Source organism: Saccopteryx leptura, chromosome 7 (assembly GCF_036850995.1).
Source record: "Saccopteryx leptura isolate mSacLep1 chromosome 7, mSacLep1_pri_phased_curated, whole genome shotgun sequence".
NCBI classification, from domain to species: domain Eukaryota; kingdom Metazoa; phylum Chordata; class Mammalia; order Chiroptera; family Emballonuridae; genus Saccopteryx; species Saccopteryx leptura.
The window spans coordinates 119,653,163-119,677,201 of NC_089509.1; the positions used below are offsets into that span (position 1 = coordinate 119,653,163).

At 59.6% G+C, this 24,039-nt stretch overlaps 1 protein-coding gene across 7 annotated transcripts in view; it reads right to left on the reverse strand.

Annotated features, from left to right (window-relative positions):
* Positions 1–24,039, reverse strand: part of HDAC4 (histone deacetylase 4) — a 272,909-nt gene that overhangs the window by 88,046 nt on the left and 160,824 nt on the right. For all 7 annotated transcript variants that reach the window (XM_066346634.1, XM_066346638.1, XM_066346636.1 and 4 more), the window contains one exon: positions 11,282–11,526. In XM_066346634.1, the coding sequence (XP_066202731.1) occupies positions 11,282–11,526 (245 nt within the window). The remainder of the gene's footprint in view (positions 1–11,281; positions 11,527–24,039) is intronic.

The following is a 24,039-nucleotide window of genomic DNA, read 5'->3' on the forward strand; positions in this document are numbered from 1 at the left end:
ACGCACTGACACGGAGGCTCAGGCACAGGAGGGCTGAGACAGACACGCACTGACACGGAGGCTCAGGCACAGGAGGACTGAGACAGACACGCACTGACACGGAGGCTCAGGCACAGGAGGACTGAGACAGACACGCACTGACACGGAGGCTCAGGCGCAGGAGAACTGAGACAGACACGCACTGACACGGAGGCTCAGGCGCAGGAGGGCCGGATAGACACGCACTGACACGGAGGCTCAGGCGCAGGAGGACTGAGACAGACACGCACTGACACGGAGGCTCAGGCGCAGGAGGGCTGAGACAGACACGCACTGACACGGAGGCTCAGGCACAGGAGGGCTGAGACAGACACGCACTGACACGGAGGCTCAGGAGCAGGAGGGCTGAGACAGACACGCACTGACACGGAGGCTCAGGCGCAGGAGGGCTGAGACAGACACGCACTGACACGGAGGCTCAGGCGCAGGAGGGCTGAGACAGACACGCACTGACACGGAGGCTCAGGCACAGGAGGGCTGAGACAGACACGCACTGACACGGAGGCTCAGGCACAGGAGGGCTGAGACAGACACGCACTGACACGGAGGCTCAGGCACAGGAGGACTGAGACAGACACGCACTGACACGGAGGCTCAGGAGCAGGAGAACTGAGACAGACACGCACTGACACGGAGGCTCAGGCGCAGGAGGGCCGGATAGACACGCACTGACACGGAGGCTCAGGCGCAGGAGGACTGAGACAGACACGCACTGACACGGAGGCTCAGGCGCAGGAGAACTGAGACAGACACGCACTGACACGGAGGCTCAGGTGCAGGAGGGCTGAGACAGACACGCACTGACACGGAGGCTCAGGCACAGGAGGGCTGAGACAGACACGCACTGACACGGAGGCTCAGGAGCAGGAGAACTGAGACAGACACGCACTGACACGGAGGCTCAGGCGCAGGAGGGCTGAGACAGACACGCACTGACACGGAGGCTCAGGCGCAGGAGGGCTGAGACAGACACGCACTGACACGGAGGCTCAGGTGCAGGAGGGCTGAGACAGACACGCACTGACACGGAGGCTCAGGCACAGGAGGGCTGAGACAGACACGCACTGACACGGAGGCTCACGGCACAGGAGGACTGAGACAGACACGCACTGACACGGAGGCTCAGGAGCAGGAGAACTGAGACAGACACGCACTGACACGGAGGCTCAGGCGCAGGAGGGCCGGATAGACACGCACTGACACGGAGGCTCAGGCGCAGGAGGACTGAGACAGACACGCACTGACACGGAGGCTCAGGCGCAGGAGGACTGAGACAGACACGCACTGACACGGAGGCTCAGGTGCAGGAGGGCTGAGACAGACACGCACTGACACGGAGGCTCACGGCACAGGAGGACTGAGACAGACACGCACTGACACGGAGGCTCAGGCGCAGAAGGGCTGAGACAGACACGCACTGACACGGAGGCTCAGGCGCAGGAGGGCTGAGACAGACACGCACTGACACGGAGGCTCAGGCGCAGGAGGACTGAGACAGACACGCACTGACACGGAGGCTCAGGCGCAGGAGGGCTGAGACAGACACGCACTGACACGGAGGCTCAGGCGCAGGAGGGCTGAGACAGACACGCACTGACACGGAGGCTCACGGCACAGGAGAACTGAGACAGACACGCACTGACACGGAGGCTCAGGTGCAGGAGGGCTGAGACAGACACGCACTGACACGGAGGCTCAGGTGCAGGAGTGCTGAGACAGACACGCACTGACACGGAGGCTCAGGTGCAGGAGGACTGAGACAGACACGCACTGACACGGAGGCTCAGGCGCAGAAGGGCTGAGACAGACACGCACTGACACGGAGGCTCAGGCGCAGGAGGGCTGAGACAGACACGCACTGACATGGAGGCTCAGGCGCAGGAGGACTGAGACAGACACGCACTGACACGGAGGCTCAGGTGCAGGAGGGCTGAGACAGACACGCACTGACACGGAGGCTCAGGCGCAGGAGGGCTGAGACAGACACGCACTGACACGGAGGCTCACGGCACAGGAGAACTGAGACAGACACGCACTGACACGGAGGCTCAGGTGCAGGAGGGCTGAGACAGACACGCACTGACACGGAGGCTCAGGTGCAGGAGTGCTGAGACAGACACGCACTGACACGGAGGCTCAGGTGCAGGAGGGCCGGATAGACACGCACTGACACGGAGGCTCAGGTGCAGGAGGGCCGGATAGACACGCACTGACACGGAGGCTCAGGTGCAGGAGGGCCGGATAGACACGCACTGACACGGAGGCTCAGGCGCAGGAGGGCCGGATAGACACGCACTGACACGGAGGCCTAAGTTCCCTTCTAACTGCTCAGGAAGAACAGTCATCTGTGAGTGAGGAAGGACAAGTAGATACTCTCAATTACGGGCAAAGTTAACAGGCTATACTGAGATAATGCCCTTAATTTATAAAGGGCACTCCTACACCAGTAAGTAAAAGACCAGTCCTATAACAAAGAAACAGTCAAGAAAATGCTAATCAGTAGAAGAGTGTGGAAAGTAAATAAACAGAGATACGTGCCCATAATCAAGGAAATACAGACACCATGACAGAACAGAGACATGCGGAACAAGCCAGCTACGGCTGCAGCCCGTGGGGTGGAGTGGTCACTGCAGGGCGGCGGCCCTGTCGGCGGAAGGGCAGGCTGGGGCACGACAGCTCGCGGCCTCCTGCAGGACGACTCAGCAAGTCGCCTGTCGTGCCTACTACTGCTTTGCTATTTTGTTTACAGAGTAGCGAGGAGTGTGTGAGGGACGTACACATGCACTCAGGGCTCGTACAGGTTCTGGAGAGAAACACGAGCCACAGAAGCCACAGAAAAGTCCCTGTGTGGGGTCGGCAATGCCATTTCCACTCTGTCTAGACACAGGCACACAATTCATGCACAAGGAAGCTATAAGCACGGCAAACTGAAGGTAACTTTTATGTTCAATGATTCAATTATTAGTGGTTGTTGTAATTACGGTTCCCTGCAAGACTACAAGAAAACCATTACAATCATATTTCTGGCCCTGGCCAGTTAGCTCAGTGTGTTAGAGTGTCGCCCTGAATGTCAAGGTTGTGGGTTCGGTTCCTGGTCAGGGCGCACACAAGAATTAGCTGGTGAAGGCAATAAAGAGGCAGAACAGCAAATTAACGTCTCTCTCCCTCTCCCTCCCACTCGCTCTGAACTCAGGAAAGATACAAAGCATATTCTTGAAGTATGTGTAATGGCTCAGGGAAATGCTGACCACACAGTAAATAAAAACACATCAGAGTATGACTGCGATTCTGTAACACAGAGACACACACACACAGTTTACATACCGTCACAGGACAACCTTCCCAGCTCATGGCACCGCAGTGATGTTTCCGTCTTTGGAAGTTCTAATTATTCAAATAAACATTAACAGCTTTTGCAGTCAGAAGAGATGTGTGTGTGTGTGTGTGTGTGTGCGCGCGCGTGCGAAGAGAGAGAGAGAGAGAGAGAGAGAGAGAGAGGGGCAGAGAGGAAGGAGAGAGATGAGAAGCATCAACTTGTAGTTGCAGCACTTTAGTTGTTCACTGACTGCTTTCTTATATGTGCTGCCTTGACCTGAAGGCTCCAGTCGAGTCGGTGACCCCTTGCTCAAGCCAGTGACCTTGGGCTTCAAGCCAGCAACCTTGGGCTTCAAGCCAGTGACCTTGGGCTTCAAGCCAGCAACCTTTGGGCTCTAGCCAGCAACCTTGGGATTATGTCAACGATCCCATAACTCAAGCCAGTGACCCTGAACTGAGGCTGGTGAGCCTGCGCTCAAGCCAGTGACCTCAGGGCTTCAAACTTGGGTCCTCAGGGTCCCAGAAAAACGCTCTATGCACTATGCCAGCATTGGTCAGGCAGAGATTACAGTAAAAACTTCCTGGTGAATGTGGCACGGCCTGGGATGCTAATGCAGACACAGGGCTGGCTGTGCCCACACACACAGCGCTGGAGAGGCCAGGGGTCCTGGGCCCCTCTGCTCCACGGGTGCTCGGGCCAAGCCTGCCTCACGGGCTGCAGTGGATTCACCACTGGGGAGGCACGGGAGGGAGGCCTGTGGGGCTGGCCTTGAACGCGAACAGCTAGAGAGGAGGCAGATGCCTGGACAAACACGGCCGACTGGCCACGGGTGTGACCGCTGCTCTCCAGAACCACCAGCAGGGTCAGGAAGAGGACTCTTTAAGAGATACAAGTCCACAGAACAGACTGTAGGATGGGCTGGGCTACGGGCACATCTTTAGGATTTCACAAGCTGCGGGGCCAGTGAGTGGAAGAGCCCCAGCAGAGAGGCTGTGTCCCGCGCCCACTGCCAGGGGACCAGGACGGCAGCACCCCGGCTGCACCCAGACGTCAGTCCCACCCACAGCCAGCTAAACATGCTCACCTGGGCATCTGACACATTCCCAACACAAAAACGGGGTATGTGCAAACACGGAGATGTGTACCCACAGAAACATCACTGCTTGGGGACAGAGGGACCGGGCCAGCACCCTGAGCCCAGAGCTGGAGGGTGGCCCAGGCGACAACCTGGCTTGTCCTGGGGCGTCCAATGTCCTGCTCCTCTCTTTACAGGGTGCCCAGCTCCTGCCCACCAGTGCTGTCCTGGTCCCCCGTCCCCTCTGAACTAGAGTGGGGACCCCTCTTGGGTGCACTTCTGGCCGTTTGCTGTATGAACCCCATCCCCATTCCCTTGGGGACATTCCCACAGGAATTTGGACTTTGGCTACGAGACTTGCTTTGGCTGGCAGGGCAACAACATCCTACACTGAAAACACACTTGCTCTCCTGGTGAGTTAGCCTGGAACTCTGAAACCAGTAAGTAATCCCCTAACCTGAGCCTGCCAGCCACCAGCCCAGAGGAAGGCCATTCCAGGTCACCCAGCTGCCACCAGCCCCAGAGAAAGCCCAAACCCGAAGAACAGCTCAAACAAAACAGCCACCGTGATAAGTGCTATATTTGGGGTCATGGGTTATGCATCAGAGGTAATGAGATGCTCCTGGAACCCGAGCCTGGCAGTCCTATAAACACTGGTCACACCGCCCGAGCCTGGCAGTCCTATAAACACTGGTCACACCGCGCGAGCGGACAAGAACGTGCGTCTTCGGGGCTGGAGCTGTTCTCCCCTCTGCGTGGAACACACACATAAGTTACTGATCCCAATCTGAAGATGTAACAAGTTCCAACCTCAGATACTGTAGTTACAGGCACCACGTGACCGGGTCACTATACTCAGACGAGGCCTCCACACTAACAGTCGTGACTGCACCAGCAGGGACCCCACTGTGAGGAGAGCCCTGCGGCCCGGCAGCCTGTGTGCGCGGCTGCGGTGCACCGAGGAAGAGGGACGCAGCCCGGGGGCTCCCCAGGGAAACCGCAGCGCTGCACCAGGGAGGCCGCGCAGCCCCGTGCGCTGCGTGCGAGCGACGTGCACAGACGCTGACACAGGAAAGGGACCCTGGGAGGGCTTCACGCGGGAGGGGTCTAAGTATACGCGGCCCCCCAAGAAGTGGCCACGTGTGCATGTGAGTGTGGGTGGGATGGGTGAGACAGGCCTTCCTTCCGGGGTGCAATCACTGCCCGGGGTCCTGACTGCAGGAAGAAAGCCGGCCTTCTAAGAGGGACGCACGCTGGACTCCGGACAAGACTGGCCGGGGCCTCAGGAGGGAGGAGGGCAGCTCCCTTTGGTTAACCCCACACCACTTTTTGATTTGAAACACTGGAAACATGAATAAAATAAAAAGAATTAAAAATACAGCCCCCAAAGCAGCAAATCTGGTTAACAGCCTTCCTCACCTGAGCCCCCCAGTGGACGGAGTGAGCAGCGTCTGGGCACAGAACCCCCATCCCAGACTCTCCCCCCAGTGGACGGAGTGAGCAGCGTCAGGACACAGAACCCCTGCCCCAGACTCTCCCCCCAGTGGACGGAGTGAGCAGCGTCTGGACACAGAACCCCCGCCCCAGACTCTCCCCCCAGTGGACGGAGTGAGCAGCGTCTGGGCACAGAACCCCCGCCCCAGACTCTCCCCCCAGTGGACGGAGTGAGCAGCGTCTGGGCACAGAACCCCCCGCCCCAGACTCTCCCCCCAGTGGACGGAGTGAGCAGCGTCTGGGCACAGAACCCCCGCCCCAGACTCTCCCCCCAGTGGACGGAGTGAGCAGTGTCTGGGCACAGAACCCCACCCCAGACTCTCCCCCCAGTGGACGGAGTGAGCAGTGTCTGGGCACAGAACCCCCATCCCAGACTCTCCCCCAGTGGACGGAGTGAGCAGTGTCTGGGCACAGAACCCCTGCCCCAGACTCTCCCCCCAGTGGATGGAGTGAGCAGCGTCTGGACACAGAACCCCCGTCCCAGACTCTCCCCCCAGTGGACGGAGTGAGCAGTGTCTGGGCACAGAACCCCCGCCCCAGACTCTCCCCCAGTGGACGGAGTAGAGCAGCGCTGGACACAGAACCCCCATCCCAGACTCTCCCCCCAGTGGACGGAGTGAGCAGCGTCTGGGCACAGAACCCCCATCCCAGACTCTCCCCCCAGTGGACGGAGTGAGCAGTGTCTGGGCACAGAACCCCCGCCCCAGACTCTCCCCCCAGTGGACAGAGTGAGCAGCGTCTGGGCACAGAACCCCCGCCCCAGACTCTCCCCCCAGTGGACGGAGTGAGCAGTGTCTGGGCACAGAACCCCACCCCAGACTCTCCCCCCAGTGGACGGAGTGAGCAGTGTCTGGGCACAGAACCCCCATCCCAGACTCTCCCCCCAGTGGACGGAGTGAGCAGTGTCTGGGCACAGAACCCCTGCCCCAGACTCTCCCCCCAGTGGATGGAGTGAGCAGCGTCTGGACACAGAACCCCCGTCCCAGACTCTCCCCCCCAGTGGACGGAGTGAGCAGTGTCTGGGCACAGAACCCCCGCCCCAGACTCTCCCCCCAGTGGACGGAGTGAGCAGCGTCTGGACACAGAACCCCCATCCCAGACTCTCCCCCCAGTGGACGGAGTGAGCAGCGTCTGGGCACAGAACCCCCATCCCAGACTCTCCCCCCAGTGGACGGAGTGAGCAGTGTCTGGGCACAGAACCCCCGCCCCAGACTCTCCCCCCAGTGGACAGAGTGAGAGCAGCGTCTGGGCACAGAACCCCCGCCCCAGACTCTCCCCCCAGTGGACGGAGTGAGCAGCGTCTGGGCACAGAACCCCCGCCCCAGACTCTCCTCCCAGTGGACGGAGTGAGCAGCGTCTGGGCACAGAACCCCCGCCCCAGACTCTCCCCCCAGTGGACGGAGTGAGCAGCGTCTGGGCACAGAACCCCTGCCCCAGACTCTCCGGCTCCCACACCCTGGCCCAGCGGCAGTGCTGAGCTCTCCCTGGGAGCAGAGGAGGAAGGTGCTGCTTGAATCAGCCTGACCAGCACAGAACCGGTCAAGGTCATGCGCCCTGCTGAGCACAGAAACCGGATTAGAGATCTCTGTATCTCAAGTTAACAATTTAAGTTACATTTGAAAAATAATTCCCGTATTTACAAATTCCTGTTCACATTCACTGATGATTTAATGACACTGATTAGACTTTGTGCTCAAGAAATCTGTCTGGCAACCACGACTGCCAAATGTCACTAACAACAGTCGCTTAAGCAGAGTTTCAATCAGCAAAACCAGAGCACCTGCTGTAATGACACAGCGACGAAGGCTAAATGGCTTTCGTGGTCTCCATGTCAAGTGCAAACACAAGTTATTAAAACGCAGGGAACAGGTGGCCGAGCTGCTTCCTGCACTGTGAGCACCAGGCCTGCGTTCTCCTGCTGACCGGGCATGGGGGGGGGGGGAGGACACCCCGACAGCCAGGTCAGCCGCCCCTGCCGTCCGTCTGCACAGCGGGGCCCACACTCCTGAGGGCCAGCATGGACAGAAGCAGGTTCAGGACCCGCTGGGGTGGAGGCGGAGGACTCGGGTGTGGGAAGCCCCTGCTGTGAGGGCAGTGCCACCCGAGGGGTCTTCACGTTTCCTGCTGCCCTGATGACCTCACAAACATGGAGTTTGCCGATTTCTCAACATCTCCATTTTCTTCAACAAGCTACATGTTCACCTGACTCATCCAGGAGACAGGACGTCGTGCCCTGGGGCTGCAAGGTCAGGACACGAGTTCCGTGTGCCACGGGTGAGCGGCGGGCGAGGTCGGGGGGAGGCACACTGGCAACACGGGGGAGACACAGCTACTGAGTTCTGGGCGGGTCTGCACGCGCGTGTCCAGGCAGGGACGCACAATGCTCTGGCCCCGAGCGGAAGGACAGTGAAGGGTGCTGGCCAAGAGGCGCCCGGGAGCAGGGTAACCTGGATGCATGCGGAGGACGGCGTGGGTCCTGCAGGACTGCGAGGGGGACAGGGACACGGGACGGGACTGGATGCATGCGGAGGACAGCGTGGGTCCTGTAGGACTGCAAGGGGGACAGGGACACGGGACGGGACGCAGACGTCCGATGGACTGCCTGGAGGAGCGCCTCCTGCTCCCGCGGGGCGGCCACGCTCTGGTCCTCACAGCGCCTGCCAGTCGCAGAGACGGAGGCTGCTGCTTCAAAGACAAAATGAGACGGGCACCTGAGGGGCTCCCGTCGTCCTCAACGGCCTGCAAACCGAGGCCCAGAGTGGGCTGCAGGCATCGCAACCCACGACGTCCAGCTGGCAGGCAACCCTGTCTCACGTCAGTCAAGGACAGACCTTCTTCGGTCCCAAAACCCAGTCCTCTCACACTCACGGGCAAACGTGCCACAGCCCAGGCCGACACCTGTCCCCGCGCCCACCGCACAGAGCAGCATCAGGGAGCAGTCTTTTCCGCCAGCAGGCCCAGCTCTCGTGAGGTCCCACAGGCCCCCCCCTCTTGTCCCAACAGCCCAGAAGAGCGGGTGCAGGAGCGGGTGCTCTCAGCGTCAGGGGGCACAGGGCACTGCTCTCTGAGACAAGAGCACTTGTTGAAAAATAAGCCACGGGGATGCATGGATGTCAAGCTGCATGGAGACCAGGGACACCCTTGTCACACAGGATCACTAGGGTGCTCTAACATCCCGGCAAAGCAGTGAGGCCTGGCCTTGCAGTGGTGCGGCAAAGCGTCTCACTTTGTCCAATGCTGACCACAGATGGCCGGCAAGCCAGGGCGAAAAGTGGTGGTGGTGGCCACCTCAAACAATATCACCAACAATGCAGACTGTGAAGACCGGGTCCTCCAGCACAGTGGCCTGCCACACCCTGGTCTCACCAGGCCTGAGGACAGACCTCCTGGACCCACACGCGTGCACTCGGCCCTCCTGAGCCTGCCTGAGAGGAACTCAGAGCTGTCCTTGGGCCCGGTCTCAGGGACACACAGAACACGGAGGCAGCCACTGAGCCAAGCGGTGCCGCGGGGCCTGACCCAGCCATTCCACGAGGAAGTCTCCTGACAGGCCTGACCCCACCGGCCCCGGCACACTGACCGCCCTTCTCTAGTCCTCCCACACGAATGCTAAACAAGGACCCGCCACGTGGGCGCAGGCTGATGCCCGAGCAAGCCGAGGCTGGGCTGAGTGACATCCACGTGGACGTCATCGAGGGCGGCGCAGCTCTCCAATGGGCATCTCAGAAGCAGCAGGCAGCACAAGGGTGTGGGCTGTCCAGTACGGCAGCCACTGCCCACGTGGCCACAAAGCACACGGAGGGCAGCCAGCCCCAGTGGAGGTGCTCCCCGTGGGCACAAGGGTGTGGGCTGTCCAGTACGGCAGCCACTGCCCACGTGGCCACAAAGCGCACAGAGGGCAGCCAGCCCCAGTGGAGGTGCTCCCCGCGGGCACAAGGGTGTGGGCTGTCCAGTACGGCAGCCACTGCCCACGTGGCCACAAAGCACACGGAGGGCAGCCAGCCCCAGTGGAGGTGCTCCCCGCGGGCACAAGGGTGTGGGCTGTCCAGTACGGCAGCCACTGCCCACGTGGCCACAAAGCACACGGAGGGCAGCCAGCCCCAGTGGAGGTGCTCCCCGCGGGTCCAGCCCGCCACGATTTACAGCACTCAGCACGCACAAGCTGTTTACACGAATTACATGGTGAAGCAATGTTTTAGAAATGTGAGGTGAAAAGTAATTTCATCTTCTGGTAGCCAAGCTCCTAGTGGCCCCCAAGGGTCCTGCCTCCTGGCATGCGCCCTGCCAGGTGGGACTAGGCAGGAGGGAGCGTGGTGCTTCCAAGGTCAGGCCACAGAGGACAGTGAGGCTCCCACGGCAGTCCCCACACCACCCCCCGGGGAAGCTGCATGTGGTGAGGGCCCCAGGCCTCTGCCCACAGCCTCAGGAGTGAGCCTAGACCAGGATCTGACGGCCCAGCCCCCAGCCTGACTGCAGCCTCATCCAGGACCCTGAGTCCCAATCACTCGCTAAGTGGGCCCCAGGTCCCCGATCCACAGAAACTATGAGATGAGACACACTTGCTGTTTTAAAGTGCTAATTTTGGGGTCATTTGTTATATAACAAAAAATAACTTATACAACCTGGGTGGGTTTTTTTTTCCATTTGTTTCAAGGTGGCTACTATAAAATGCAAAATATCTCTGTAATTGTAACGTGCCCTGCATGTTTCCCCTGGGCTGTGCTGCTCTCCATGGTTCTAAACACAGAGACAGCTTATCAGGACTGTGCAGGTCACGATGGTCTGTCAGCTAGTGACCTGACTTCACTACCTGTCACTACCTGTCACCAACACATCTCTCCTACTTAATTTTAAAACCTGATGTCCAATTAGGTATTTGTAGAGAGTTAAGTAGCTCCCCAAAAGATCTGTATTAGCTTTTCTTATTCCACTTAACTGTAAGAAATTGTTCAAGTCTCTTCCCAGTTACAAAAGATCAGCAGGAAAAATGAGAAAAGGCAGAGAAGTCCCAAGAAGAAATAAAAGTGCCATGTAAACATACCAACCAGGAATCGGTCAGACGGTCAGTGCTGATGCCCCTGGCCATTGGCTGTTTCTGGACGTGCATGTGAAGGAGGATCAGATGGGAACACGCTCCCTGCCTCCGGCCCACCCCACGCTGACCCCACAGCTGCCACCATACCTGTCACCACCCCACCCGCCACAGTTTTCTCAGCCAGCACCCTGCTGCTGGGGACGCAGGCCCACAGCGAGCGACATCCCTGCTGTCCCAGGAGTCCGAGCGGTGCAGCCAGGCGCCGGGCCCGCGCTCAGCAGCAAGGACGCGGTGCGGGCGCACACGCGGGCGGAGGGCTCACCTTGATGTGCTCGTGCAGCTGGGCCTCGTGCTGCCGTGACAGCTGCTCGTGCTGCCGCTGGAACTCGGCGATGAGGATCTGCCGCTGCAGCTGCTGCTTCTGCTTCAGCGCCAGGAGCTCCTGCTGCAGCTGCTGCTCCCGGAGGGTGGGCTCCGTCACCGGCAGCGGGAACTGGTGGTCCAGGCGCAGGTCCATGGGCACCGCCGGGGGCACCACCTGCAAAGGCAGTGCAGAGGCCACGTCCACTGCGGAGAGAGCACAGCACAGAGCGTGACCACTGCGGGCCGCGGAGTCCCCCGCCCGACCCCTGGCGAGCAGCAAGGGGCCCTGCCCGCGGAGTCCCTCGCCCGACCCCTGGCGAGCAGCAAGGGGCCCTGCCCGCGGAGTCCCCCGCCCGACCCCTGGCGAGCAGCAAGGGGCCCTGCCCGCGGAGTCCCCCGCCCGACCCCTGGCGAGCAGCAAGGGGCCCTGCCCGCGGAGTCCCCCGCCCTGACCCCTGGCGAGCAGCAAGGGGCCCTGCCCGCGGAGTCCCCCGCCCTGACCCCTGGCGAGCAGCAAGGGGCCCTGCCCGCTGAAGGACAGACAGTTCACGTTTCGGATGCTTCTCCCCCACTCCTGCCCAACAGGCTCACGAAGCAGGACGCGGTGGCCTGAGGGGTCCACTCCTCAAGTGTAAAAGTCACAGCCGTTAGGAACGGTCAGACCAGGACACAGGGCCACAGGTTCCCCTGCACCCCTGCCCAGGGCCTGCTTGCCCACTGGACCCTACGCAGTCCCAGCACCATGCCCGACAGCCTGGCTCAAGGTGGCCAAGGGAAGGGGGGAGGAGGCTCCGGACGAGCTGAACGGCACTGCCTGCCTTTACCCCCCTTCTTTCCAGAAAGCCACTGAAGAGTGTGTACCCAGACCACAGAACAGCGTGTGCCAGAGTGGTCCAGACAGACGCTCAGGACGAGGTCCCGTTGCCATGGTGAAGCGAGCGCCCTCTCGGCAACATGTTGGCTGGCTGCGGCCCACCACGCCTCCCAGCTGGCCGGCACAGGCGCACACATGAGCCGGGGGCCTCTTCCCGGCCAACATGCCGGCTGAGGACAGCACAAGTGATTGGGAGTAGGAACAGTGGCCGAATCCATCTTAATGCTAAAAATCAATACCAATTAAAGCAAGAGAAGAAACACGGAAGAATGTTCGGTTTCCATTCCGGGTGTCCCAGAACGACCTGACAGGCGCTGCTGCAGCAGGGGTGTGTGCTGTGGGAATGAACGGACACACGCTCCCACGGGCCCAGACCGCCCACGGCAGGGCTCAGACACACCACTCCAGGCACTGTCCACAGAGCCCCTGGGCTAAGGTGGCCCAGCACAGAGGCCCACCACTCCCCTGACCCTTCCAGAAAACTCCCCCACTATCCGCTCTGGGCCCACGTCTTCATCAATGGACAAACATCAGCCCAGAGTCAGGGCAGGAGACAAGGCCCTTGCCCCGAAAGGGGTGCAGGACAGAGATGGGGGTCCTAACTCAACAGAGACGGGGTCAAACTCAACAGACGGGGCCTCCCTCACCTCAAGGCCGTCTCTGCCTGGACCGCCAGCACAGGTCATGTTCCGCCTACGACCTGGCCCCAGAGAGCTGGGCTGGGAGAGCTGGGACCTCAGCCCCACACCCCAGGGCCCTCTGGTGGAGACCTGACAGTTCTCGAGGGGTTCGGGGCTCCCAACCCCACACCCACAGACTCTGCGAGAAGAGCTCATCAACGGAGGCACCCCTGAGGACAGAGCATTCCCGTGGTCACTGCCCTGGTGACACGGGCACCTGTACTCTGAAACCTGCTGTCCTCACAACCATGGCCAGGCTGCAGCACACAGCTCATGGAGGCAGGGCCGACGCTGCTGGACAGAGGGCCCCTGAGATTCGGGGCCCGCCGGTCCCTGCCCATCCCTCGGCCGGCAGCAGCTCTCACGCCGGGCAGGCTGGGCCTGGGCCAGTGGAAAGGGAGAAGGGAAAGAACCACCCACAGGGCAACCAGATAATTCTCCACATCCGATCACTTTAAGAAAGTACCCAATCTCCTCTCTTTCAAGCACCAGGAAGCAGGATCAACCCCAGAGAGATGCAGGCCAGGAAGCGCCGACTCCTGCCCACCCCCATACAAGCTCGCAGACTGAATTATTACTCTCTCTTCTTCTTCTCGCCCCTTTTATTATGAGGATGTAACGAACTGGGCAAACAACGTCAGTTTCATAGGAAGTCAGTATCTTCCCCACACACTGCGCTTTCTCTGAAGGGATAAGTTACCCGTGAGCCGTGGCCGGAGGGGAAGCGAGCTCAGTGAGCCCACTTCGTCAGGAAGGGACGTGAGCTCCCGCTCACGAGGGGCCAGTGCCGAGCACCCCAGACCCAGGCCCACCGCTGCGACCCGACTGTCCTGCATTGAGCTGTCCGCCTGCCTGGTCCCCGCACTGACCACAAGTGACACCGACGCCCAGGCTTGCCTGCCTTTTCTGGGTCACACCGTCATCGTTCTAGGAGGGCGCCAAGTCTGTGCTCGGAAGTGAGTGGCCGACTGCACCCCTCTCACACGTGGCGTGGCTGGCTTGATGGGTCTCACACCTGGCGTGAGTGGGCTCTCCTGCTTTCGTAAGTAACAGCAGAGAAGCCATACGGTCCCTGTGCCTGCAGGTTGTCAACAGCGTCACCTCAGTGGTGCCTCTAGCAGGAGAGGCCACGTGTGACCCCCGTGTAGGAAACATGCCCAGGTGACCTAAGACCCTGTGCTGCAGCACGGCCGTTGCTGGGACGTGAGCTGAGGACCGTGGCTGCCTCCTCGAGCTCAGCCTCTCTCTGTTTCCAACTTTCCAGTGACAAAGGCAGAAAGACCATCAGAAACGTCCAGTAGGAACATCTTTCAAAACAGCATAAAACACCTTTGAAGGGATTCTTCCTTTTAACCTCAAACGTGTGCTGCGTGCAGGCCTCTCCTGAGCAACCCAGCGGGGACGGCCAGCATGGGCTGCGTCGGCCTCAGACAGAGGGGAGTGCACGTGAGGCCCAGGGCTCCAGGCGTGCGTGCGTGTGCACATGTGCGTGCCTATGTATGCTGCGTGTGTGCCTGTGTCTGTCTCTGTATGTATATGTGTGTCTGTACACGTCTGTGTGTCAGTGTACATATATGTGTATCTCTGTGTGTCAGTGTATATATATGTGTATCTCTGTGTGTCAGTGTACATATATGTGTATCTGTGTGTCAGTGTACATATATGTGTATCTCTGTGTGTCAGTGTATATATATGTGTATCTCTGTGTGTCAGTGTATATATATGTGTATCTCTGTGTGTCAGTGTATATATATGTGTATCTCTGTGTGGGTATCTCTGTGTGTCAGTGTATATATATGTGTATCTCTGTGTGTCAGTATACATATATGTGTATCTCTGTGTGTCAGTGTATATATATGTGTATCTCTGTGTGTCAGTGTACATATATGTGTATCTCTGTGTGTCAGTGTATATATATGTGTATCTCTGTGTGTCAGTGTATATATATGTGTATCTCTGTGTGGGGGGAAGGAGGAGCTCAGCTGCCTTGCCTGGTGGACCCCGCAGGCCGTGAGGGAGCCCAGGCCTCAGGCGGAGGGGCTGGCGGCCCAGGGGGAGCACTGGTGGCCCGGAGGGAGCACTGGTGGCCCGGGGGGAGCACTGGCGGCCGGGAGGGAGGACGCTGGGGGCAGAGCAGCAGCTCAGGCGGCCCCTTCTCAGGAACGAGGGGAGGATGGAAGCGGGGTCCACGCTCCTGACTCAGACTTTCCTCAGAGTCCCCGGGCACGGACACCCTGAGGACCCTCTCCCGGCCACTCCTGCCAGTCCCCCCCAGACACCGGGAGCTGCAGGCCCAGGTGCGGGTCAGGCCACAGCGCGAGGCCTGCAGACGCCCCGCCACCCAGAGTGAACAGAGGGCTGCAGAGGGCTGGGCCTGAGCAGAGCGTCCTTGGCATACGTCCTCCATCTCGGCTGTCAGAAAGAGATGAAGTCCCGCCTCGGTTTCCCTTCCTGCGGCGTCAGAGAAGGTGTCGCGCTTCCGCTGCACGAAGTGGAAGGCAGAGCAGGAACAGCTGCCCGTCCCCTGTGCAGACACGCCAAGCCAGCTCCTGCCACCTCCCCTCTGCCCACAGCGCCCCCCTCACGGTCCGATGGCTGGAGACCCACGCGGGGCTCGAGAACGCTGCCTGCTCACCCCAGGGTGCCCCGCAGTGTGGCGCCAGGTGGGGGGAGAGGCTGACGCTGTCCCCAGCCCTGCCCTGCACACCAGCTGCAGAGAGAAGTCACAGTCCCCATTCATTCCAGTGTGGCGGGTGCGTCAAACATGACTTGTACTAATTTGGTATCAAAAACTATTTGAAATGCCATGAGTTCCCAGCAGAAGCTGCTGGTGCCTTTGACCCAACTAGCCCTGAAGAAAACAATAAAACCTTCTCTACTTAAAGAATGCAGCATCACAACAAAAAAGCCTGTATTCTCATGAATATTTCATGGTGGAGAAGAAAATTGCTTTTATAGGTTGTGCCTTGAGAAACATATTAACACAATCAGGCTCGTGACGTCAGCAGGAGCACAAAGAGCACATTCAGAGCCCACGGAGACGCAGCCTGTGCTGTGCACTGCGAGCTCTCAGCCTCAGAGAGCAAAGATCCGCGGGCCGCTGCTTCCTCCTCCTGCCTCTTTTGTTTGCAGTCAATGACTGTTAAAAAGAACACTGTCATCTCCACTCCACGCCATCAGAGACGCACTACACAGAGCACCACTATTCCTTAGAAAACACCACCAGAGTTCAGGGTCTCCCCGAGTCAAGAATGACTCATTCAAATCCAGGGAAATAATAGCTACTTCAAACACGTAACCATGGCTTCCTCTTACTCTGACATTCTGCCTGTGTGTGGGGGTGGGGGTGGGGGAGGCTGGACATGGGAGAGATGAGGAGGAGGAAAAGGAGGGCTGGACATGTGGAGAGATGAGGAGGAGGAAAAGGAGGGCAGACGAGTTAGGACCAAGGAACTGCCTGGACGCCCCTCCTGTGCTCTGAACACAGCACAGGTTTGTAAACATAATTCTAACCTCCCCATCGAGTTCAGGGCACCGAGCAGGGTATCCCTGTCTGCACACGCACACCAAGAGCGTGGGCCCATACACAGGAGGGATGAGGGGAGCCCTGTGTGCCCGCACCCGACATGCCTTTCTTCCGGTCACAGGCCCCCTGTGCTGTCCCCACACACTCTCCTCAGTGACGGCAGCAGGCTAGACACAGTGGGCTGACAGGGTGATGCCCGTTCCTGGGGAAAGAGAAGACGTCTCAAGTCCAGCCTGCCTGCAGCTCTGGACAGTGGACAAGAGGGCTCTGGGCCGAGGTCGTGTCGCCAGGAAACCAAGGGCCACCCTCACCGGCACCTTGCAGGGCCGCCACGTGGGCCAGAGCTGCCCTGCAGACCCTCTTCCATGTCCACAACGGCCCACCTCCTGCGCCCAGGTATGAGCCGTGCCGGCCTTGTGGAGGGACACGTGTCCTCAGGGGAATGGACCTATGGGGCGCAGACATGGTCCTGACAGGTCAGCTGCTAACCAGGGTTGGGACAGGCTCACCAGCCTCTGTCCACAGGCAGCCTTGGGGGCCAGCCCTGGCTCCACACACCTGCCCGAAACCCACGTGCTCGGCCCCGCTGAGTGGCCCAGGACCTGGGGCTGATGGCCAGGCCTCCTCGTCCCCCAGGGCAGGCGGTTTCCCCAGCCCACTCCTTGCTCTCGGTTCCCTCTCACCCTGTGGGCACCCAGGCTCCGCTGGTGTCTTGCAGAGGCAGCAGGAGAGGCCGCCGGTCTGCACGTGTGCCCGTCTCTCTGCGTGCTGCCGCGGGACTCGGGCCTGGTTTCTCTCTGCGTGCTGCCCCAGGACTCGGGCCTGGACCACCTCCTCCGGACGGGCTGCCCGGGACTCGGGCCTGGACCACCTCTTCCGGACGGGCTGCCCCGGGACTCGGGCCTGGACCACCTCTTCCGGACGGGCTGCCCAGGACTCGGGCCTGGTTTCTCTCTGCGTGCTGCCCCAGGACTCAAGCCTGGAACCGCCTCCTCTGGACGGGCTGCGAGGCCCCTCCGGCTCTCTGCTCCTGCTGCCACTCCGTGGGCTGCTCTCTCCTGGGCCCTCTGGGTGGGACCTGACTCTTCCCTCTGGGCGAGGATCTTGTCCCCAGTGCTCTGAAACCTCAAAGCGACGTGCTTGGGGACGGTCCTCTGACACCCGTCGTGGGACGTTCAGCTGGCCTGCTTACTAACGTAGCAGCTGGTGACCCCCTTCGCGGGAACCTCCTTGAACACAGGCCGACCCCCTTCCCCGCCTCCTGCTCCTGAAGGCCCTCCGGCCTGAGTGGTAACCTCTGGGAAGGACCCTCTCATTTTCATTCTCGCCCGTTTCCTCGTCTCTCTCGTCAGCACAGCTTTCTATACATGAGGTTTGTAAACATAATCCTAGCCTTCCCACCGAGTTCTGGGTAAGTTTTGCTGTTATGTTTCCACCTGGCAGGTCACACGCCGCAGCCAGAGCCCCAGGGCCCTGCATGCCCTTCCTGTGCCGCCCGTCCTCGTGCCACGGATGCCGTGTTCTCTCTGCTCCAAGGACAGTCTGGGGAACCTCCCTGCTTCCTTTTCTCTGCAAGCTGCTCTCCTCCTCGTTCCGGCTAGAGCCCTGGGCAGGTGTCGGCCCCCCCAGGATGTGTCCCTGAGTCACAGTGGGGGCACGAACTCCCGTGGAAACCATGGATTCTCACACAAGCCTCGGCGGTGGGTGAGCTGGTGCTGGTCAGGACACCAAGGCTTGGGGCCGGCAGGGTTACCACTTGGAGAGGTGGCTCTCAGCTCCACCAGGCGCTCTCGCTGAGCCCCCAGGGCACCGAGCAGGGCACCGACTCAGCGCTGCTCCCAGGACAGCCACCTGCTTCCACAGGGCCGGCTCCTCCACGCCGCCTGTCCCCAGGCGGGGGCCGCTGGACTGTGTCTCCAGAGGAAGGACCTTCAGCTGGCCACCAGCTGCTAGGGGTCCACTGCGTCTGCGTCCTCACTGCCCTCCTCCGGGCCCCGCCGCCTGTCTGGAGGGACGTGGCTGTTCTCCGAGGCAGGGACGCAGCCCGAACCGGGGCTGCACGGCCATGGCTGCTGCTGTCTTCTGGGCGCACACACCGAGGCGGCTCGGGCATCTGCTTTCTGACTTCCGAGCTGCGGCTGACGTGGTTTCTCCTGCTGCTCTCACTTTTGTGAGCTTATGACCTTTCTCTAGAACATGTATTATTTTTTATAGAAAATTTCAAAAATGCACACTGGCAGAGAGAATGCCATCGTCAGCTGCAAGGTTCCCTCGCCTGAGCCCGGGGCTGTGGCTTCCCCATTCCCGCCCGCAGTGGCTGACATCTGTCTTTACTCTGAAGGCACCCCATTCCTCTCGCTCACCCTGCACCCCCTGGGTTACGGCTGGAGACACGGGTCACCTGTGCGCGGACGCCGTGCGTCTTTGTTTCGCTGCTGCACCCAAGGAGCACACGGGGGCTCCCTGCCCTGCTGCTTCCGACAAACGGCCAGTGGGACCCAGAGGCCAGGGGCGGGCTCCCCCTGGACTCCAGCAAGACCACCCCAGAGGCTCCGCGGCCGGCGCGGTGCTCCTGTGATGTCAGCAGCCCACAGTGCGCCTGCCGCACGACTACCTCTGGGCCGCCAGCAGCCCCGTCCCCTCACCGCCGGTCAGCCAGACCGTTCTGCAGTGAGCAGGACCCAGCCCCGCCGTGCTATGGAGACAGACACTCGAGAAAAGCGTGCTCGAGTCTCTTGCTCGCTCATCGAGCCCCACATGGCCCCAGAGGCCATCGAGGAGAACCGTCATTCCGGGGGGACAGGGCACCAGGGGGCACTGCCCCGACACACAGGTCCTCCCTGGAGTGCAGGGGGCCTCAGGAGAGGCCAGCAGAGCGTGGGCCACGTGCCGCCTGGCAGGGGCTCCGGAGAGCACAGCTTATTAAAAACATCCGTCAAAGAGCTGAACAGTCATACCAGGTTTTATTCAAAATACTGATTTACATGCAATCTCACTTTCCCCAACGGTGACCTTAACTGAATTACAATCACTGTTCAGCACGGTGTGTGCACATACGAGCACGGAGGGGGGAAGGGCTGCGGTCTGCACTGCTTTCCAGTGTGAAGACTCAGCGATATTCTGTGGGGGATTTGTTGTAAATAACTTCAGTGTCCCCGCGTGGCCCATCTGTAAATGAACACACACGTCCTTATTTACATGATCTGTGCAATGCCAAAGAAACAGGCTCATGTCAACTCCTCACTATCTACACTGAACGTGAAACGGGAAACCGAATGGCCCCGGCACCGACGCGGCAGCTCTGCTCTGTGTGTGTTCAGTCGAGATCAGAAGGAAAAGGCGTAACGACAGCTGAGCAGAGGCACAGGCGTGGGGTGCGGGAAGGAGGGAGGCCCGCCCGTCTCCACCAGCTGCTGCCCCACACCAGGGCGTCAGGACTAGATTCCACGTCATCTGCAAGCCCCAGGAGCAAGCTAACCTGAACCCTGTTGGGGGTGACCCTCCTGAGCTAAGGTCACTTCACACAGGTCCCCCCAAATCCCACCCCAACTCAATACAAAGCAGGATGCCCACCTGCCTCCTGCTCAGCACACTTGTTGAACTCATAGCAGCACAGGTGACGGGGCCCCTTGGAATCAGCCGACACGCAACCAAACTGGAAGTCTCCATTTCAGGTGATAGAAATAGGACCCAGAAACACTGTAGACTCAGAGGGCATCAAGGGTTCCTGACCTGGCAGTGGCACAGTAGACAGAGCACTGGCCTGGGACGCAGAGGACCCAGGTTCGAAACCCCAAGTGTTGCTTGAGCATAGCTACCCCGTGGTCACCGTTTTGAAGCCCAAGGTTGCTGGCTTGAGCAAGGGGTCACTGGCTCAGCTGGAGCCCCCAGTCCAGGCACGTATGAGAAGCAATTAGTGAACTAAGGTGCCACAACTACGAGCTGATGCTGCTCATGTCTCTCTCACTAAAATAAAAGGCAGCAAGGGAAGGTGGGCACTGCCCCTAACGCAGAGGGAGAGAGAGGCCTGGCTCCTCCTGGTGGGGGGGGGGGGCTGGGCTGAGCCCCCGGGGAGGGGGTGAAAAGCTCTTCCCAGCACAGGAGGGTGAGGGCAGAGAACTGAGACTCTGGAGCAGACTCCCAGCCATCAGACACTGCCACAGGAGTCACGAGATGCCCCGTGCTCTGCTCCCTCTGGCCCAGTCCTCCTCGACTTGAGGAGCCCACAATCCGCTGCAGGGCCTTCCCCGGCCCCCAGCAAGGGCCAGAGCCCGCCTTCTGACCGTGGACCCCCTGCTGAGGCCCCTGCAGAGGCAATGCTTGCAGACAGACATCTGAGATTTTTCCAGAACTGGTGTTAAACACAAATCTCAGACAGAATGAGCCAAGCAGGAGGAAGCAAGAGATAAATCAAGACAATTTCCACATGGCCCTGCAGACACCAAAGAAAGTGCTCAGCAGGTCCTGAAAGATAAGTGCGGTTGCCCACCCCCCGAGGGACAGCGGTGACAGCCAGGAAACCGTGAGCCGCTCTGAGACCAAAGGGGAAACACTGGTCCAGCGAGAAGTGCATGTGCTCAGGGAAACGACTCCGAGAATGATGCAGAACTCACCCAGGTGGGAGACACACGCCCAATCAAAAGCCCCTGCCAGCCTTCAGTGAGGGAAGGAAAGGGCAAGCGGAGAGTGGACAGGGACAGGCCCAGCAAGCACTGCCGGGACAGGACCGTGTGACAGCAGAGCCCAGGGGAGGGTCAGCTCAGGACCACGGGGCGCGGGGTCAGGGGCACGCAGGGCGGGGTGGGAGTTCACGTGCTGATACCTGCAGGGCTGCAGAAGTTACAACAGAACACTGACTTGAGACAGTTTCAGTTCATACAGTAACATCACATACTTGACAGAGAAACAGAATCAGTGTAACTTCTGACAGGATGGGGGTGGGGTAGGAACCACCAAAAAGGACTTCACGGGGAGAAAAGAAACGGCTCCTCACTCACCCCCACGCAGGTCCCTCCCAGGGACGTGCTCACGGCAGCCCTGGGGTCTGCTCACAGCTGCAGACCTGATCACCACTCCACCGGAAGCCCAGGCGGCAAGATCCCCCTGAGAGGGCAGGACAGTGACGCCACCCAGCAGAACTCGGAGCCCGGGAACACTGCAGGGCGAGCCCCCAGCACCGTCCAAGATGCCCTGCAAGGGTCAAAACACATGCAAAACAAACACAAAGGCAGGGGAGAGAAGCTTCAGGGGAACCGGGGACATTGAGACACACTCGTCACCACGTATGAGTTAACTGGACGGAGCCGAACAATAAACTGTATTTTTTAAAGACCACAAGGGTCATATAAACACTGGGTGACTATCTGATAAAGTCAGAGCATTGTTTATTTTGTATAAATATGAAGGTGGCAATGAACTTGTGCTTAAAACAGAAATGCCTGTGTTTCGGGGAGACGGCACTGGTGCACTGTGGGATCTGACTCTGGATGGCTGTGGGTGGAGGCAGGGGGCGAGGAGGGGAATGCCCACACCTGACACACTCCTGCGCATGTGCAAGAACGGCCACTAGAGCGGGGCTTGTGGGAAGCTGCCCACACAGCCACCAGACCCCCAGACCACTATGGGGTAGTCGGAGTACGCAACTGCTCAGTAGTGGAAATGGGCAGCAGCTCCATGAGGATGTGAGGGGACCTTAGAGAGGACCATCAGTAAAGTAACACTTGGAAAAGCTCAAAATGTCAAGCTAAACATGATACTGTCTGAAGAACCATGCATATATGGCAAAGCAAGTTCTTCTGTTTTTGTTTCTTTAAGTAAGTCAAAGACAAAACCAAAACTGAAAATGGCATTCATGTTAACTAACTGAGGAGCTGACTCAACACCCGGAACTCACTGCTCGGCCTGGGAGCACAGGGCTGGGGGCCCCGGGGGAGACGCGCCCCAGAAACCCGCCCGGGGCGTCTCACCCCACTCTCCTCCCAGTGGGGCTCGCTTGGGGTCGTAGGTCCCCTGATGACAGGACAGAAGGACAGTCTACAATTCTACCGTAGTTTTAGAACAGAGACGGCATGTCCAGCAAGAGCAGCGTGGACATGGACATGGAGGCCAGTGGAATGTGGCCCCAGAAGGGGTCCCTCAGAGTCCGGCCCTGCCCGCGGTGCCCTGGGAGGGGAACAAGAAAAGGTGGCGCTCCCCTCACCAGCCTGGACGGCAAGTGTCCGCTGCACGGAGCCCATCACAGAGCCTTCGACGCTCCACAGACGCCCAAGGCCGCTGACGTGGAGAGAGGCCGCCGCTGCCGGGAAGACCGTCGGCCGGTGCCCTGAAAGGCGGGAGGCAGCAGGCCCTCGGCTACCTCCTGCGCGTCAGAGGCACGGCGGTGGCTGCGCGGTGAAACCACTACTGCGAACACAACAAACCTCTTCATTGCAAAGAGCCACTGAAGTCCCATTTTAAACTGACCTATTCAAAATTAACTTCAATGAAAATTTCTGAGAGAAGGAAATACATTGTTCCCTCGTCTTACCTTTTCTATGGCAGACAGATCTGGTGTCTGCACTACAGAACGCTCTAAGCAGCGTGAGTCCCAGACGGCCGAGAACGCGGCCTTCGCTGCTGCACCTCTCCCAGAGCGCTCACATCCCCTCTGGGTGACGGGCACTACAACCAGGGGACAACAGGAGGGTTCACGGGAGGGTTCATGAGGAGGAGGGGTCAGAGGCTGAGTGTTATCTAGAGATAAAAGAAACTTCACTTTCAATGACATCTGCATTTGAAGTGGCCATTTTCAACCTACTCTGCTTAACTAGCCACCTGGGGGACGCCACATCCTGGGGCTTTACCTGAGGAAGGACAGTGGTCCCCCCCAATTATTCGGCAGCTAAGGCTGCAAGGACACTCTTAAGCCATCTGACACATTCCTCAAAACCCAACATCTAAAAATATCTGAGGACCTGCCTAGCTGCTCACGCCTCTTCTTTAACAAGCAAACAGAAGGCAGGGTCAGCACACATCCGAGGCCGAACATGCTATAAACCATTCCACTGAGTGTGCGGCCACGTGAAGTCAAGTCTCCTTTAGAAATGGAAAATGTCACAAGGACTCTAGAAAGTGGTCGATGATAACGTGCGGAAGACCCTTTGTCATGAAGGGTTTAATTTTGAAGCCCGGCACCAGGTGCTTTCAGGAAGAACTGGACAGAGGTGGTGGTGAGCGGGGACACCGTAAATATCTACGTATCACTAGGGACCCACTCAGGCGTCCACGTCAATTCTCAAACTGCATGGACAGGTCCGCACGCCCACGCCGTCTGCTGGGCAGAGGGGTGCACTCCCTCTCGGCACTTACGGGGCGGCTTGTTGGAGGAACACGGTGGACGGGACTTGCTCCACTGCCTTTGAAAGCTCCACTCTAAGGGCAGTACGAAAGACAGAAACCTTTCCCCAAAACCAATCACCATGGAGACAACAGCCACAGAATCCTGGCAGCTGGTAAGAGGCCAGCAGAGCCCAGAACGGGTGCTGACACGCCAGCGGTGAGGGGTGAGCACGCCTGTGCCCTCAGGAGGAGCTGGGAGGGTGCTCTCCGGAACAGGAGTGCCGAGAGGAAAGGGCAACAGGTCCCAGCCCCTGGGCGCC